Source organism: Monodelphis domestica, chromosome 3, assembly GCF_027887165.1.
Source record: "Monodelphis domestica isolate mMonDom1 chromosome 3, mMonDom1.pri, whole genome shotgun sequence".
In the NCBI taxonomy this organism is placed as follows: Eukaryota; Metazoa; Chordata; class Mammalia; order Didelphimorphia; family Didelphidae; genus Monodelphis; species Monodelphis domestica.
In genome coordinates this window covers 103,644,660-103,664,156 of record NC_077229.1, presented here as the reverse complement: position 1 = coordinate 103,664,156, position 19,497 = coordinate 103,644,660, and the positions used below count along the sequence as shown (strand labels likewise).

General features: G+C 36.9%; 1 protein-coding gene across 1 annotated transcript in view; it reads right to left on the bottom strand.

Moving 5' to 3' along the window:
- Positions 1-19,497, bottom strand: part of LOC100019583 (leucine-rich repeat-containing protein 14-like) — a 36,014-nt gene that overhangs the window by 14,343 nt on the left and 2,174 nt on the right. The window contains exon 2 of the mRNA XM_007488808.3: positions 10,666-11,024. Coding sequence (XP_007488870.1) covers positions 10,666-10,973 — 308 coding nt within the window. The 5' untranslated portion in view covers positions 10,974-11,024. The remainder of the gene's footprint in view (positions 1-10,665; positions 11,025-19,497) is intronic.

Sequence of the window (19,497 nt, the reverse complement as noted above, 5' to 3'; positions counted from 1 at the left end):
AATCAAAAAGCCAGTGGAAATAATCAACAACTTTAGCAAAGTTGCAGGATGCAAAATAAACCCACATAAATCATCAGCATTTCTATATATCTCCAACACATCTCAGCAGCAAGAATTAGAAAGAGAAATTCCATTTAAAATCACCCTAGACAATATAAAATCCTTGGGAATCTATCTGCCGAGACAAACACAGGAACTATATGAACACGACTACAAAACACTTTTCACACAATTAAAACTAGATCTAAATAATTGGAAAAATATTAATTGCTCATGGGTAGGATGAGCTAACACAATAAAAATTACAATCCTACCCAAACTAATTTATTTATTTAATGCCATACCCATCAAACTACCAAGAAACTTTTTTTACTGAATTAGAAAAAACCATAACAAAGTTCATTTGGAAGAACAAAAGATCAAGAATATCAAGGAAAATAATAAAAAAAATGTGAAGGAAGGTGGCCTAGCATCAGATCTCAACTATACTATAAAGCAGTGGTCATCAAAACAATATGGTACTGGCTAAGAGACAGAAAGGAAGATCAGTGGAATAGATGTGTGGTAAGTGACCTCAGCAAGGCAGTCTATGACAAACCCAAAAGATCCCTGCTTTTGGTACAAAAATCCACTGTTTGACAAAAACTGCTGGGAAAACTGGAAAACAGTATGGGAGAGATTAGGTTTAGATCAATATCTCACATCCTATACCAAGATAAACTCAGAATGGGCAAATGACTTGAATATAAAGAAGGAAACTGAAGTGAACACAGAATAGTATACTTGTCAGATCTCTGGGAAAGGAAAGATTTTAAGACCAAGCAAGAGTTAGAAAAAAATTACAAAATATAAAATAAATAACTTTGATTAAACCAAATTAAAAAGGTTTTGTACAAACAAAACCAATGCAACCAAAATTAAAAGGGAAGCAGCAAATTGGGACAAAATCTTTATAACAAAAACCTCTGACAAAGGCCTAGTAACTCAAATTTATAAGGAGCTAAATCAATTGTACAAAAAATCAAGCCATTTCCCCAATTGATAAATGGGCAAGGGACATGAATAGGCAATTTTCAGATAAAGAAATAAAAACTATTAATAAGCACATGAAAAAGTGTTCTAAATCTCTTATAATCAGAGATATGCAAACCAGAACAACTCTGAGGTACCAACTCACACCTAGCAGATTGGCTAATATGTCAGCAAAGGAAAGTAATAAATGTTAGAGGGGATGTGGCAAAATTGGGACATTAATACATTGTTGGTGGAGTTGTGAATTGATCCAACCATTCTGGAAGGCAATTTGGAACCATGCCCAAAGGGTGCTAAAAAACTGCCTGCCTTTTGATCCAGTCATAGCACTGCTGGGTTTGTACCCCAGAGATAATAGGGAAAAAACTTGTACCAAAATATTCATAGTTGCTCTCTTTGTGGAGGTTAAAAAAAATTGGAAAATGAAGGGATGCCCTCTGATTGGGGAATGGCTGAACAAACTGTGGTATCTGTTGGTGATGGAATACTATTGTGCTCAAAGGAATAATAAACTGGAGGAATTCCATGCGAACTGCAATGACCTTCAAGAATTGATGCAGAGTGAAAGGAGCAGAACCAGGAGAACATTATATACACAGCGACTGATACACTGTGGTACAATCGAATGTAATGGACTTCTCTACTAGCAGCAATGCAATGATCCAGGACAATTCTGAGAGACTTATGAAAAAGAACACTATTCACATTCAGAGGAAGAACTGTGGGAATAGAAACACAGAAGAAAAACAACTGCTTGATCACATGGGTTGATGGGGATATGTTTGGGGATATAGACTCTAAATGATCACCCTAGTGCAATTATCAATAATAGAAAAATAGATCCTGATCAGTGACACATATAAAACCCAGCGGAATTGCCATCAGCTATGGGAGGGGGTTGGGGGAAGGGAGGGAAAGAACATGAACCATGGAAAAATACCCTAAATTAATTAAAATTTTCCAAAACTTGGGGAGAAATTAAATAAAAACAAATAAATAAAAGACAAACTCCTAGGACTATTACTTACTGCTGAATGGCACTATACAAAAGGGCAGATACATTCTTTTTTTTAAACCCTTACCTTCCATCTTAGAATAAATACTGTGTATCAGTTCTAAGGCAGAGGAGTGGTAAAGGCTAGGCAATGGGGGTTAAGTGACTTGCCCAGGGTCACACAGCTGGGAAGTGTCTCAGGGCAGATACATTCTTAATGCTATGTTAGAGCTGCATAATCTCTTGCCTTTGCTTGTTAAGCCAGGATCTTTTTATTTGAGGCTAATTAGTGGCCTGGAAAAGACTGAAAATATTATCTTGTTTTCCCTTATTTGACTAACTAGTAATTCCTTTGCCTGGTTTTTATTTTCCATATATTTATCAAACATTAATCTTTTATATACATTTGGTTTTATTTCTAGGAGCCCTTTTTGACCAGGTCTTAATTTTCTTGACACTTTAAGTTCTACTTTGATGTCCCATTATGATGTAGTGCCAGCCCTGAGTTCTCAAAGACTTTTATGGTAAAAAAGTTCTGGAAGCTTTGCTGAGTTAAAAACATGTAAGTACAGTCTATGAAGCAGATATTATGTTTGTTGTCCAAGGATCAGCCTGGAGAAGTTTGGAAAAGACTATCTTTAAAAAAGATGGCTACAGGGGCAGCTGGATGGCTCAGCTCTAGCCAGTTCTAGAGATGGGAGGTCCTAGGTTCAAATCTGGCCTCAGATACTTCACAGCTGTGTGACCCTGGGCAAGTCACTTAACTCCCATTGCCTAGCCCTTACCACTCTTCTGCCTTAGAACCAATACACAGTAGTGATTCTAAGACAGAAGGTTAAGGGTTATTAAAAAAAAATATGGCTATAGATTTTTTTCATGGTGGCAAAGAAATGGAAACTGAGGAGGTAGCCATTAACTAGGGGATGGCTTAACAAACTGGAATATGATATATATAGATGATAGAATATTATGCTATAGGAAATTACAAAGAGAATAGTTTCAGAAAAACTTGGAAAGACTTGTAAGAACATATGCAAAATGAAATGAGCAAACCAGAAGAATTTGTCTATTATAATACTGTAAAGACAATTTTTTGAAAACTCTCAACAGAATACATGTATAATCCAGTGGAATTGTTTGTAAATTCCAGGATGGGGGAGGGAGACAACATAAATCATGGGGAAAAATTTTTACTACTTTAAAAAACAAATAACTGAAAAAAAACCCTCTCATCAACATAATAAAATATTCATGATGAAACATGTTACCTGCCTCCAGATAGAGAGTGATAGACCTGGAGTGCAAATTTAGGCAGATTTATTTTTTGGACATGGCTAAAGTGGGAATATTTTTAATGAATTTTATTTTTCTTGCTTTCTCAATGAGAGATGGGGAGTTTGAGGGAAGGAAATAAAAACTAAATATTAAATAAAATTGTATTAAAAATTAAAAGATGGTTACCAGATTTTTCTTTGGCTAAAATTCATGAAATGATTAATAAGACTGTAAACAACTGTGGTCCTCATCACAAATTGGGAAAGATAAGGAGGGGGACATACAATGATGAAATCAAGAATCCCTAAAGTACTGTAATTAAATATTAGGTAGTGTTGATAAGTAAGACTATTTCTATCACTTTCTCCCATATGTAAGCTAAATATTTTTGCCCTCTTATTTCTTCATATAAACTGTTCCTGGCATTTTGACTAGCACTGAATTAAATTTATAAATCAACTTCAAAAATAGTCATTTTTACAATGTCAGTCTTACCTAATTGTAAATAATAATTGTCCCCTCTAATTTTCTATGGCTTTTTTTTTTAAGTTTTATGCCTATCTTTATAAAAGAACAAACTAGTATCCAGTAAATTAATTCCTAAATATCTGATGACTTCTTGTTAGAAATGGAATGTCTTTTTTATGGGGTTTTTTTTGTCTTTTTAAAATTTGTCTTGTTCAGTTGTGTCTGATTCTTATAACTCCATTTGGGGTTTTTCTTGGCAAAGATACTGGAATGGTTTGCCATTTCCTTCTGCAGCTTATTTTACAGATGAGGAAACTGAGGCAAACAGGGTAAAGTTAAATGCCTACAGTCACACAGCTATTAAGTGTCTGAGGCCTAGCCCTTGAAAGGCTGTCATATGGAAGATGGAATTGATTTCTCTCATATAGTAGAATGGATAGGAGTTGCAGAGAAGCAAATGGGAAAAGTGACAAATTAAGAGTTGTCTACAGTCTGCATTCTAATTTCTTCACAAGAACAATATGAGCAATATTACCTGGTTAAAATCTATATAAACTACATCTACAGCATTCACCTAATCTTAAGTAACCCTGAGAGTAAAGTTAGTTTGGAGGGCTGGAGCCAAGATGGTGGAGAAGGTACACAGATCCACCTAATCTCTAACAAATTACTCTTCCCAAAACTATAACACCTCAAAATGAAATCTAGAGCAGCATAATGAACAAAAAAAATGAAGTGAAATAATTTTTTAGTCCAAAGCAACTTAGAAAGTCAGCACAATAAAAACACCAAGGTAAGACTACAGGGGTGGAGGGGATATGACTGAGGAAAGACTCTAAATGAACACTCCAATGCAAATACCAACAACACGGAAATGTGTTCAAGTCAAGAACACATGTGATACCCAGTGGAATCATGTGTCAGCTATGGGAGAGGTGGGAGGGGGGGAGGAAAAGAAAATGATTTTTGTTTCCAATGAATAATGTTTGGAAATGACCAAATAAAATAATGTTTATTTAAAAAAAAAAAAGAAAGAAAGTCAGCACAAAAGATCTAGCACACCAGGGAGAACTGAAGTACGAAGCAGTACACCAAGCCACAGGCCTTGGGTGCAGCTGAATCAGCAGCAAAAGCTTTTGGAGTTCTCAACCACAGATGGTAAGGGACACCTACTCAGAAGGAGATTACAGGGGTCCCTTTACTGACTCTAGGTGCAAGGCTCTTGTTGAACTGCCCACAAGCAGAACCAGGTCGAAGTCCTAAGTCATGGCCTCAGGGTGGTGAAGAGCACTAGTAGACACCAGTGCTTTCAACTACAGGGGAGCAGAAACCCTGGTCACAGTTCTAAGGCAGAAAAGGGAGCTTATGTTTACTCACAGTCCAGAGCCCAGGTCAGGAGAGTTTAAATATACCTCTTCTTATATCATATCACCTTGGAAGAATTGAAAACTTATAAATCCTCAAAACTAGCTCTGAAGGAAGCTGCCCAAAGAACCTGAAGCTTGGAACAGTACTCTTTTCACCATAGGTACAGAGCCAATATTGTTTCTTTTTTAATTAAAAGTAAAGTTAATCTGGCATGTCTTGACCTTTTTCTACTCACACACCCACAACTTGAATATAGGCCCTAATCACCTTCTTGCTTACACTACTTTAAGAGCCTTGTAATTGGTGTCCCTACATCATTTTTATCCATCTATCCTCCACTCTATGGCCAGTAATTTTCTTCAAGTGCATATTTGACCATGTCAGCTCCCTAATATTTCCAAGATCAAATATAAAATTCTCATTGGCATCTCAAGCTCTTCAGAACCTTTCCCCTTCCTACCTTTCTAGTCTTCTATTTTACAACCTTCTACATATTCTACCATCAAGTTTGACTGGCCTACTTGTTGCTCCTCACAAATGGCTCTATATTATCACTCTGTGAATACCTAGAATATATTTCCTCCCTTCCCTAACAACTCCTTTACAAGTATAAGGGATCGCCTCCATCAATACAGATCATAACTTGTGTTTAAAAATCACTTTTAATAATTACTTATTTCCTTTCCTTCCCTTCTCCAAAGGAAAAAAAAAAGAAAACCCCTATAACAAATACATATAGTCAAATCAAACAAATTCCCATACTGGCCATGTCAAAAAAGGTATGCTTCATTCTTCACTGAGTCTATCACTTCTGTCAGGAGATAGATAACATGATTCATCATTGGTCAGATGACAACTTTTCCACCGATTTTCTCTTTGTGTTATTCTTATCTGTGTCTTTCTCTAAGTTTTCAGGAAGAGGCCTTTCTCTGGTTCTTTAAGCAATACTAATCCTAATCTACCTCCAACTCTATCTCACAAATTCCTGAAGAGACCTCAGAAGGCATCTAGTCAAAGACTTATCCAAGCAGGAATCTCTGCTACAAAATCCCAGCAAGTATTTTCTGACTGAATGTCAACAGGAAAGCTGAACTTCCCCATTATACTTTTGAATAGTTCTAAATTGTTGGGTACTTTCCCCTCCTTTTTTTCATTCTCAGAAATAGATAGTGGCACATAAGCTGCAATTATGTAATTTTTAAGTTGATAATGTTTCCATGATCCTTTTGGGGAAACTGGTTTCCCAAAAGGATCACAGGGGTGGGGATGGGGGGTTATGTATAAATGGAGATTTTGAGTCTTTGGATTTCATCCCCTAGAAGTCCCTTAGTATTTCTCCAAATTCCCTTCTCCTGTGTCCTCTCATTTTGCGTGATGGTATTTAAGTGGTTGTAACTCCTCCTCCCTCTTCCTCTTTTTGGACCTGTGGTCGAGCTGAATTCAGGCAGTAATAAAACTTTTAAAATATAATACTTAGTTACTGAATATTAATTTTAAAACTCACACCATAGTGTTGGGGAAAAAAAGAGGAGCAGGTCCAGGCAATAAGAAACTTGGGTTCAAAGATTTAGACATTGATGACCTGAGGGAAGCTGTCAGAATGGTTCCCCCATTTGCTCCCTACACTTGAAGAATAGGCCATAGAAAAAACATAATTGAAGTTTTTGTGATAAAGGCTTCATTTGACTATATATACACATATGTATATAATATATTCCCAAATATATAGGGAACTGAGTCAAATTATAAAAATAAGAACCACTACCCAATTGATAAATGGTAAAAAGATATGAATAGACAGTTATTAGAAGAAATCAACATTATTAACAGTCATGTGAAATAATGCTCTAAATCACTAATAATTAGAAAAATGCAAATTAACTCCATGGCAGGGGCAGTTAAGTTGCTCAGTGGATAGAGAGCCAGGCCTGGAGTCAGGAAGTCCTATGTTCAAATCTGGTCTCAGACATTTCCTAGCTGTGTGATGCTGGGCAAGTCACTTAACCCAAACTGCCTAGTACTTATTGCTCTTTTGCCTTGGAACTATATCTTAGTAATGACTCTAAAACAAAAGGTAAAGGGTTTTTAAAAAAGGGCAACTCTAAAGTACTACCTCACACCTATCAGACTGGCTACAATGACAAGTTCTGGTGGGGATGAAGAAAAATAGGGATGGTGACAGCAAGGCAGTACAGTACATAAGGCCTGGAGTGGGAAGGACCAGGGTTCAAATCTGGTTTTAAACACTTCCTAGTTGTACAGTCCTGGGCAAATCATTTAACCCTAATTGCCTAGCCTGGCCACTTTTCTGTAGAATTGACACTAAGACAGAAGGTAAGGGCTTAAAAAAAAAACCTAAAAACTAAAAAAAAAAGACACTAACACACTATTGCTAGAATTGTGAATTTGTCCAGCCATCCTGAAGAAAAATTTGGAACTATAATATATTTCCTCTCTCAATACCTCCTTACAAATATAAAGTATTGCCTCCATCAATACAGATCATAACCTTTTTTTTAATCCCAAAGGATGAACTGTGCCTATCCTTTGACCCAGAAATTCTACTACTAGATTTATATCTAGTAGTAGAGATCAAAGAAAAAGGAAAAGGTTCTTTATGTACAAAAATATAGCAGCTCTTTTTGTGATGGCAAAGAATTAGCGATTGAGACGATGTCCATAAAATGGGAAATAGCCTAGGAAATAACAAAAGGAATGGTTTAAGAAAAAACCTGGAAAGATTTTTATCAACTGATGCAAAGTAAAGAGAACAAGAACACATTGTATACAGTAACAACATTTTAATGATAATCAACTGTAAATAGTTGTAAAATAAATAAAAATAATAAAATATATTTTATATATTTTATATACATATATAAAAATAAAATAAAAAATAATTTTAAAAAAAGTTGTAAAATAAATTAAAAAAAAGACTTAGCTACTCTGATCAATACAATGATCCATGGGAATTCCAAAGGACTCATGATGAAAAAAATCTTATCCCCCCTCCAGAGAGAGAACTGATCACTTGAGTACAGATTGAGGCATTTTTTTCTTGTTTTGGGGGGAAAAAAAGTTAAAAATATCACATACAGTTAGAAAAAAAACAATAAAAAGAAAAGACCTCATTGCATAACAACAGCAACATAAGTATGACAATAGCATTTATATAGTGTTTTAAGGTTTACAAATTGCTTTACAAATATCATTAATTTCACCCTCACCTCACAATAACTCCAAAAAGCAGGTGCTATTATTATTACCTCATTTTTCAGATGAGGAAACTGAGGCAGACATAAATTAAGTGACTTGCCCAGGGCTACAAAACTAAGAAATATCTGAGGGCAACATTTGAACTCAGATTTTCCTGACACTAAGTCTAGCATTTTAATCACTATACCATCTAACTGCTAAGGAATAAAAAGAAGTTGGCTGTCAGTAGAAGAGAAGAAAACCTCAAATGCATTACAGTAAATTTCATTTATTTAACAACTATTTATCAAATGTACTTTAAGAGGTACTGGGGACACAACCCTAAAAATAATACAGAACCTATTAAGGAGCTTTTAACATATAGGAGGGAGGGTGATTGGGGGGGTGTTGTATGTAGATGATACAGACAGATAAATCTTATACAATTTAGGGCATGATGAGGGCAAAGAAAAAAATCCAATGTATTTTAGAAAAATCTAAGGACATTTTCAGGGGGAATAAATCAGGGAAGGATGGATGGAAGAATTGGAACCTGAGCTGCCCCTCAAAAGTAAAGATTCTGAAAGACAATGATATGGAGGGAATTCATTCCAGATAGAGGGGACAGCATGTGCAAATGCAAGAAAGAGCATATGGAACTTGCAAAATAGCTAATTAGTCTTGTCTGGTTGGAACCTAGAATACATTAAAATAAACAATGTAAAATAAAGCTGGAAATATACATTAGAGCCATATTACAAAAAACTTAAAGGCCATACTAAGGGTTTTGTTTAATTTCTCAGGCCTATAAGACTATAATGCACATTTGTGGAAACTGGAGGGGTATATGGTCTATGGACATGGGGCTTTTTGGCAACAGGAAAGAGGGATGATAGTTGTGTGTTATCAGAGAAAAGGAAAGCTTAGAAAGGAACTGCAAACTGCCTTTATTTCTACTTTGGATTTGGTTTCTATGGGTTAGCCAGAACGAGTGGGGAAGGAATTTTGACATTATTCATGATTATGATTGGTGTAAAGATGAATGACAAAGTCTCAAACTCACTACCCAAGTTCACTACTTAAATCTTTCTCTGCTTCATTGACTATGATAATTTGGGCTACTGTACTGAACAGCTGAAGTAACTTAACAAGAAGTACTGTTTATGAACACTGCCAGACAAGATGGCCAAGCATTCTATTAGTTGTTTTATACTTCCTATGGTTGCACATTCTGCCTATTAATTTGTTTCTTTGAAGAAAATGTATGAGTCATTCTTCCACTGAAGCTGTGAGTTTTTATATCTTGATTTCATTTATAGAAAGTTGTCAATATGTATATAATTCAGTTCCTGCTTTAACTTAGCTCATTAGTCTTGAGATAAAGATCATGGATAAAGGCTACCAATAAAAAATGTGAAATTATCTGCTTCCCTTTTTTGGCACTACCATCACTAATGATGAAATAGAAGGAGAACATACAGTCTTAAAGGCCATCTTGCATTTTTAAGCTATTTCCCCCCAAAGAATGTAAACTCTTTGAATGATGGGCTGTTTTTATATCCTCTGTGCCCAAAATGGAGGTACTTAATAAATGCCTGATGAATTAAATAAAAAAATAAAAAAAAGAACTACCTGGAATATAGTTTTCTTTATCAAAGATATTTCTAATAGCATTTATAATAATTGTTTTTTTTTTAAACCCTTACCTTCCATCTTGGAATTAATACTGTGTATTGGCTCCAAGGCAGAAGAGTGGTAAGGGCTAGGCAATGGGGGTCAAGTGACTTGCCCAGGGTCACACAGCTAGGAAGTATCTGAGGCCAGATTTGAACCTAGGACCTCCCATCTCTAGGCCTCAATCCACTGAGCCACCTAGCTGCCCCCCATTTATAATAATTGTGCAAAGCTAAAAATCACTGTAACCTTCAATAATTGGGTAACAGGTGAATAGACGGACATAAATCAAAGTAATGGATAATACAATATGGAATATAAACAAAAATAAAAAGATATGAAAAAATGCAAAGTGAAGAAAATAGAACCGAAGGACCAATATATAATGATGAAACTATGTAAAAGAAAAACACAAATATAGGGCAAAATGGATAAAGATAATGAAAGGAGACAAAAAAAGTAATGACTAAATTGTTTAATTAGTTGTATTTGAAAGTCTAGTTACTTTATTAAAGTTAAGTTTATAATAAATTACTCATTAAAAAAAGAAAAAAGTATTCTAAGTGGCTTCTGCCATTCATCCTTTAATTCTAGGCACACATTTTACATGATTTTTTTGCTGGCCTCCCTATACATCAAGTTCCCCAGGCCCAAGTTACCTGCGGGGGGGTGGCTCCCTTAGTCGTGCAGAAAGCCCCAAGATCACAGCCTGTACACTCTCCTTTGTTGGTCTTTCCTGTAGTGGAACCCGGCGGCAATCTGAATTTTCACGCAGTAGCTGCTGGAAACTAAGGAGAGGGAAAGGCCACATCTGTACCAGCTTCTGCAATACCAATGTTTTTCTGTCTAAGAAGGCTGCCTTGAATAGTGCTGCATACAGCTCCTGGGGCAGGAATGCCAGGGCCTGGCATGCAAAGACCTGGTCCTGGATTACTTGACGGGCACACAGGAATACCAGGGAACGCATGGTTGCAAGCAATGTACACCAGCTGCCCAGAAGATACAAATAGGGAAGCACCTGCCAAGAGAAAAGATATTCAACACTTAAAATCAGTCCTACAGGTCTATAAGCTCTAGGTCACTATAAAATCCACCCAATTGGGCCACATACAGCTGCCATTTTATAGACCTGGAACACCAAAAAAAAATTAATTATTGGGTACTTACAATGTGTACAACCCAGCAATACTTTAGGGTCCTATCTCTTCCTTGCCATTACTATTACTACTCCCAAGGCCTCCTTTCACAGTTGGGCCACAACTGAATTGTTCCAACTTCATCCTTTTGGGTCTCTATACTGCCAGAATCTCTTATTTATTCTCCACCACTGAAGGAAGCAATGATTTACAGAGAGGATACACAAAGTGCCTTCAAAGGTCTTTTTTTCTTTTGGTACTACTGACAAACTCCTAACAGGTATAAGACAAATTTGGAAGGCACAGATAGCAGTTGGATGGCATGTTTATCATAATAAGAGGTGACAAGAAACTGTGGGATCAAGTCAAGAAGCATTTACTAAGTTCCTAATATGTTGCAAATACTGCTAAGTGCAGGAAAGAAGGTCAACAAAGTTAAAAATGCCAATTTGGCCAAATTGCCAAGACAATTTATATATTAGGGAATCATTTAAGAATAATTTAACTTCATATTTGTTCATGCTTGATTTTGTCGTCAACATTGAGAATGTAGAAAATAACACTACTTCACAAAAAATTATAAGCTGCAAACCTTCCAATAACCTCTTCCATAAGAAATCTTTTTCAAGGTAAAGTGCCTCTGAATCCTGGAATTGCAGTCATGGGCTGCCTTCTGGCTTGTGCCCATTAACTCTGCAAGCCACAGTAGCCAGAGGCCATGGATACCACTACTATTTATTAAGCACATATGTATTTGTTATGTTATTCAACATGTATAAAGCCATACTACTGTTTTCATTTAGATAATCTTTTTTTCTGTGTCACTGATGAAATTTTTAAGTGTTATGTGACAACCCCATTTCCCCCATAAGCATAGTGGCTTTAATTGCTTGGTTTTGCATACCACAGTGATTTTTAGGAATACTTGTTATCTATGGCAGCTAGGTGGTACAGTAGATAGAATGCTAGGCCTGGAATCAGGAAGACTCATTTTCCTGAGTCCAAATCTGACCTCAGACACTTACTAACTGGGAAAATCCCTTAATCCCATTTGCCTCAGTTTCTTAATCTGTAAAAATGAGCTAGAGAAGGAAATGGCAAACCATCCCAATATCTTTGCCAGTGTGTCAAGGAAGTTTATCCCCTTCCCCTCCTGAGGAGCTTTACCTGTCTATCAAACTTATTCCTGACATACCACAGTTGCGTCAGGTTTTGCGTTGGACTATGTACTGTGCATCAATAAAGGTCAAGGTTGGGGGTTTCTTAGGAGGAGAATCAAGAGAGAATGGAGGAGAACCAAGAAGAGAACAGAGCAGGCAGGTGAGGGAAGGAATGAGGAAGAGACTGGCAGGTTAGGCACCATGCTGTCAGGTTACTTAGGAACATTTGTCTACCCTTTCAATAAACTTTATAAAATATATGTCTGGGTAGAAATATTCAATTCTTACAGGATGGCGACCATTCGGTCAGGGACTTTTTTTAGGACCTTAATTTTCTTCTGAGAGAAGTTTTGAGTCTTAGGTAAAGCTTAGGTAAGATAGAAGCTGCTTCAGTTTGCTGGCCTGCCTTCATATGCGAAAGGAACCTTATCAGAGAGAGGGAACAGGATGGTGTTTTTCCTGGATCAGATCACACTGGATTGGTGAGAAAAGCTCCTTCCCTGGTGGCATCCCCCTCCCCATTCCTCACCCCACTTTTTTTTTCTTTTGGCTTGAATAGGGGTGAAGGGGCCCTTTTGCCCATGCGGAATCCAGTGGGTTTTAGGACCCAACAGGAATTCCTGCTCTTTTCCTTTCCACAAAATGCAAGGTCCTGGTGTTCCTTCTTTTAGCCTAGTGAAGTGTAGGGCAGGGGGAACCCCTTGAACAAATCTGGGGGTCCTTCTAGGCTGTAGATTAGAGTTAGGGGCTCCCTGGGGCAGTAGAGAACTGAGGACCCAGGGAGGAAAGTGGCTGCCACATGCTCCCCACCCCCACCCGACCTAACCAGTTTTGGATGAGAGTAGGGCGGTAAAGGACAGTCTGATTTTCCTGGACTTGTGAAAATGTAGGAGCTGACTGCTGGGACTCTGATGTGCCCTCCCACTGCACTTGGCACAGACTGGCCCTTGTGGACTGGGGGAACAGCACTCAGGGGTGGCCCACTAGGAATTGGTATAAGACTACACCCCCCATTTCAAACAGGACTAAGTTGTTTTTTTTTTTTTTTAACCAAGAGGCATTAGAACCCAACAGGTCTTTCCCAGCCCAGTGACTGCCCAACTTTCCCCACATGCCACACCCACTATGTGGCCTCTGCAGCAGGGACCTGCTTGGCGACACCTGTTAAAATTAATCCTTCAAGGATAATCCTCCTTCAAGGCTGTGCTAGGGTTAGGAGCTTCCTGCCCCCCTCCCCCAACTTTGAAAAAATCTGGCCACTGCCTAATCTTGGTGGGAGGGGAAACTGCATTTTACTTGGAAGTCCTCTTTAAATTTTTCTCTCTCCCTCCCCCACCCTCAAACTTTAGTGCCTGTCTCCTTTAGCATATCAAAACCACTCAAAGCTTTCCTGGAAGACTGCCTGCCTTCTTTAGCATATTAAAAGCCAATTTTTTCCCACTCTCTTTATCTGACTGCTTGCTTAAATAGGTCTACCCACAGGTGCCTTCCACTCTACAAGCATTTATAGCATCACCTACTGTCAAGAATTAAACTTGCAGGAAAACAAAAAGAATTCCTTTGCTAATGCTACTAGTGATCTAAGATAATGCTATTAAATTGAATACATTTAAATAAAAGGATTATTAATAAGAAATGTTAATAATATTGAATTTAATTTAAAACCAAATTTCTAAAATTGAACAAAGCCAACATTAAATCAAAGTAATTACATGTAATATTAAGGAATAAGTTTAAAACAATAGTATCAATACTATCAATAACAATGATTATTAATTTTCAATAACTATTAGTCATTATTATTTATTACTAACAGTTATTATTGATCATTGATACTTGTTTATGGTTGTTAATTATTAAAAATTATAATAAATGCATATTGTAATTATTGATACCATCAATAATTATAATAGATGCACATTATAATAAATGCATAGTTATTAATTATTAATAATAACAATAATTACACTAAATACACATTCCTTATTGATACTATTGCTGTGCAACAATTACTGTTTCCTTACATTAGCCTTTTGTTTTAAACCTCCTCTTATTGCCTCCCACAATAACACAGTAGAACTTTGTATCTCCATTTTTTTTAATGTTTTAGGAACTTTTCATTGTTTAAGCTGATCATTTAGCAATACTCAGAATAGCTTAAATAGGACACACAGACTAGAAAATATAGGAAATACTGAAACACATCAAAGGAAATCAGGATATATTCTTCCTGATTCAGCCCTGCATAAATTTTTAAATTCCTGGGCAGATCCTAATTTGCCTAAGGAAAATTGGATGACAAAGAAAGAAGCTAGAAAGCTTTGTAAGGCATGGACAGACATATCTTTTACCTGACCAAAATATGGCTCTTTTGACTTCAAGATCTTAAAAGATTTGAAGTTAGTCAATTAAAAAAAAAAGATTCCAAAGATTATAAATACTGGTACTTATGGGCATATCATGTTGATAAACTGACCATCCCCTCCAGTGAGGAAACCTTTCTTTCTTTGGAACCAAACCATTCTAGCTTAACTCCTTCAGTGAAATCTAGCAAGGAACATGCTCTATCATCCCACCTGGCCTGTGAGGTTTCTTCTCATACTGACCCAAACCAGGACTTGAACCCCTCAACTCCTCTCCCTGTCAGATCTCACTCATCCCCTACTTCTCTCATCCCTTTTCCCCCCAATCTACCTTTCTACCCTAACTACCCAGTGCCCACTCATCTCCCATATCCCCACCTGTACCATCCCTAATTTAATCCTTTTCCGTACTCTACTTCCTATTCACCTTATTGCAACCCCTCTAAGACCTCACCCATCCTACTCCTCTCCACCCCGTACCCGGTCCCACCCCATTCCTCTCCACTCCGTCCCAGCCCCTCCCCTATTCCTCTTCACTCCAATCCCAGCCCCTCCCCAGTTCCTCTCCACCCCGCCCCCAATCCTTTTGCTCTACCTCCCCATCAGCTGACTAGCTCCATTCCACCAACCCACCCCCTTCCCCTACTAGCCTCACTACAACTCACTCCATTGGACTCTAGAACATAGGCCAAGCAGTAGTTGCCACAGATGATTCAAATAAAGGTCTTTTCCCTCTAAGAGCTGTCCCTACATATAACATATGTGGAGATTTAGTAAAACATTAGACATCATACACCTTTTTCTCCACAGGACATTGAGAGATTCAAAGAAAAAACACCTTCATATGAAGCTGAGCCTATGGTGCAGATAAATAAGTTTGAAAGCATTTTTTGCACATATAATCCCACATGGCTTGATGTAGAAGATTTGCTCCAGGCCTTGCTAACAGAAAGGGAAAGGAACAAGATTATTTCTCTTGTTCATCAGGTCCAAGGAGACAGAACAGCTCATTGGCCAACTGAAGATCCCAAATGGGAACCAAATTCAGAGCAAGATTACTTACAACCATGCCAGGCTAGAAATGCAATGATAAAAGCTATGAAAGCCTGTTCTGATAGGCCAGGTACATGGACTAAATTTGAAAATCTTAAGCAAGAAGATAGCGAAAATCCCACCCAATTTATGGATAGACTTATCGAGCTGGGAGGAAGATATATTGAACTTGACCTGGATACAGAACAGGACCTTAGACAAATCAGAATATTTGTCAAAAATAGTTGTAAGGTACTTAGGAATTATTTTATGACTAGTTGTCCAAATCAGCCTATTATGGAGCTTGAATAATTGAAAAGAATGTCAGTTTATGCTTTTGAGGGACATAGGGAAAAGGAGGAGAAAACTGATTTAGTGGAAGCATTAAGGAAGGAAATAAAGGCATTAACTTCTAAACAGGATGAGAAGGATAAGGAAAACTTCTTTAGTAGAGACATTGAGGAAGGAAATAAAAGAACTGAAATAGTTGAAATGATAAAGCAAGGAGAGATCATATCTCCCTTATAAGACCATAAAACAACCATTAACATGTAATTTTTGTGGAAAGGTTGGTCATGTAATTATGAATTGTAAGAAGAGAAATCAGGAAAAAGGAATAGAAGTTTCAGAAATAGTAATATTAATAGGAGGAATAGTTATTCAAACAAGGAAAATCAAAACTCACACCCAAACACCTGTACTCAAAGTGGGAACTTCCCTCAGTATGGGGGACCCCAGAGGTGTGGGCAAAGGGATTGTGATGATTGATGGTACTTGGGAGGGGAAGGAACCTCAAAGTCTGGAGGTGAATTTTAAGCCTCTTCAGACGTAATTGCCTTATTGATGTTAACTGTTGCAGTTTGTTCCCCTCCCCAGAATGAAGAATTCTCTGTAATTCAATTCTAAATACAAGATGTATGTAATTTAATGTCAACTAAATTGAAATTTTGTTACATTGTCTTTATTTGTACCTCCCCTATGACTATGATTATAGAAGGATATCACTATAAAAGCCTATAAACAGCATTTTTTCCTTTTTGTTTTGTTGTCACATACATGATGATGGATGGACTCCATCACATCAGTTTCAACCTGTATACAAGTTTTGAGTATTCAATTGTTTAATGATTTGAATTGATTTTAATGTGTCTTCAGACATGGTTTTCGGATATCTGGGAGCATCCCTACCTCTGAATGATCATTCATTTGTCTGCCTCTTGAGTTGTCTGTAATAAGAGGTAAGGGTCCATTTGTAGTCTAAGTAGAGTGCAATGACATTGTTGTATTTTCCCATCTTTGCATTTATTGTAAATGTAATGGATGATGTATCTTCAGTGATTTTCACTTTTTAGTCCTTGGCTCCACGTGAAAATAGGTGGGTCATATTGGATATAGTTCTTTTACACTGCTACAGTCTCATACCAAGAGGGAGGGAGGTGCCCAATTGGCTTAGTTAATTTGTGATGTGTTATAATCTCATCTGAGAAATGGGAATGATTTTTCCTGTGATGGATTTATTATATTTGTATATTTTCATGAACTGTACAGAGGTTTTTCTGGGTTTCTCTCCCACCAAATTTTGTAATGATGGTAATAACAGACTTTGTTAAAAATATCTTTGCCAAAGTTAAAAGACTGGCTAAATCTGTAGAATTTGTGACAAGTATTCATGCATTCAAAGGTTTTTTACATGTCACACAGCAAGTCATGTGACTACTAATGATAGTGGGTTTATTTGTTATCATTAAATGGGCTCTTATAATTTTGGGGACTTTGGTATTTTTTAGAATATGTATTAGTTGTTGTACTACTGTTTTTAAACGGTTTTTAACCCAGTGAAAAAATTATGTATACTCACACTGTAGATCCTGGCCAAGTTAAGAGTGATATAAATTTCATTTTTGAGTGAGCACTTTTTGTCTTGTGCCTCTGTTTGGCTAACATACTGTCACATGGAATGTGAACTGTGAAATTATGATTTTTTTTAAATTATTTTTTTTCTCTTTATGTTTGCAATAGGATATTTGATTATTTTCTTTTTCTTTCTTTTTTCCGAAACTTGGTGATACTTGAAGTACACAAAATTAGCATTATTGTTTTTTTACTTGAAGGATAATGTTTATAGTATCTGATAGTCCTAGAAATATGCATACCCAAAAGGCTTTCGACTACGGAAACCTGTCATTTATTGATAAATATTATGGGACTTTGTTTAATGATTATGTCTGCTTCCAGGAGAAGGGAACAAAAGAGCCATTATACAGTGCCAAGGAGCCCGAGATCAAAAAGAACCAAAAACCCAATCCAGGGAGGATTGTTGAACTTCTGAACTTGCCAATACGAAAGGACTTGAACCTAGTGTGCAAATCAAGGTTGCGGCACTTGACATATGCTAAGACGCTGGACTCCTTGTACCACATTCTATGTGCAATATTCTGACTCAAGTACCTCAGTTTGGCTAGCATCCTTGCTCCCCCTATCTCTGACAGTGAAGGTACAATCAGACCAGGGAATGATTTTTCCCATTTGCTGCTAAAACTTAGTTCTTTCTCTCTTATAATTTGGAAAATTTCTATAGTCCTGGCTACAAATGGGTAAAGTGCTGTATTTCTGCTATTGTCCTACAGGCTTGTGGGACATAAGTCACTTTAATTGGACCTTGCCTGTGATTCAAGAACCTGTTACAGTTTTATTTTTTATTCAGTATTTTATACATGTAAGATTTTTATTTATTTTTTATCATTTCTGTACTTATTATTTTTATACAGAATTTAATTTTTACTCTTTTATTTGGGTTTGTTTTTGTTTTTCTTTTGACAATTGTTTCATACATCTCATAACCTCATAACTCAGTCATGTATCCCAGTGTGATTCTGGTGTTGGTCAACACCCTCCTCGGGGGGGATTGTGTAATTATCCTAAAATGCAAGATTTAAAATTTTTTGGAGAAATTTCAGAAAAAGAAACTTGCCAACATCCCAAATCAAGAAAGCGGATCCTTTTGGAGAAGGTGCTGTAAAGATGCCTGAAGAAACTACACACTGCATCAAAAGATCCAGAATGAACTTTGGGATATAATGAACTGAATTGAAGGGGCTGAACACACTTATTCTGAATGTAAACTCTTATGTCAAAGGGGACTGCCCCCTAATTGGCATTTTGTCAATGCGTCTATCAATCAGTTTTTTGTATTTTACTCCCATCTCTAACTATTGTAACTCCCTCTTAGAAAAAATGCAACATTGTATGTACTTTTAGCTAGAAGATATTTAGAGTTATAAGATAGTTAAATGATTTAAATGATCCATTGGGGAGATGGGTCTCCCAAAGGATCATAGGGGATTTGTGTCAAGGAAATTTATCCCCTCCCCCTCCTGAGGAACTTTAACTGTCTATCAAACATTCCTGACATACCACAGTTGCATCAGGTTTTGCATCGGTTTACATACTGTGCATCAATAAAGGTCAAGGTTGGGGGCTTCTTAGAGGGAGAATCGAGAATGGGGGAGGACCAAGAAGAGAACAGAGCAGGCAAGTGAGGGAAGGAATAAGGAAGAGACTGGAAGGCTAGGCACCATGCTATCAGGTTACGTTTGTCTATCCTTCCAATAAACTTTATAAAATATATATATATCTGGGTAGAAATATTATTTAATTCTTACACCAGGAAAACCCAAAATGGTGTCATGAAGAATTGGACATGACTGGAACATATGAACAACAAATGTTATAGCAGAACTGAGTATTCCAAAATCCTTTCAGGCTTTGTTATTACATTTACATTTACTCTTCCATATTTC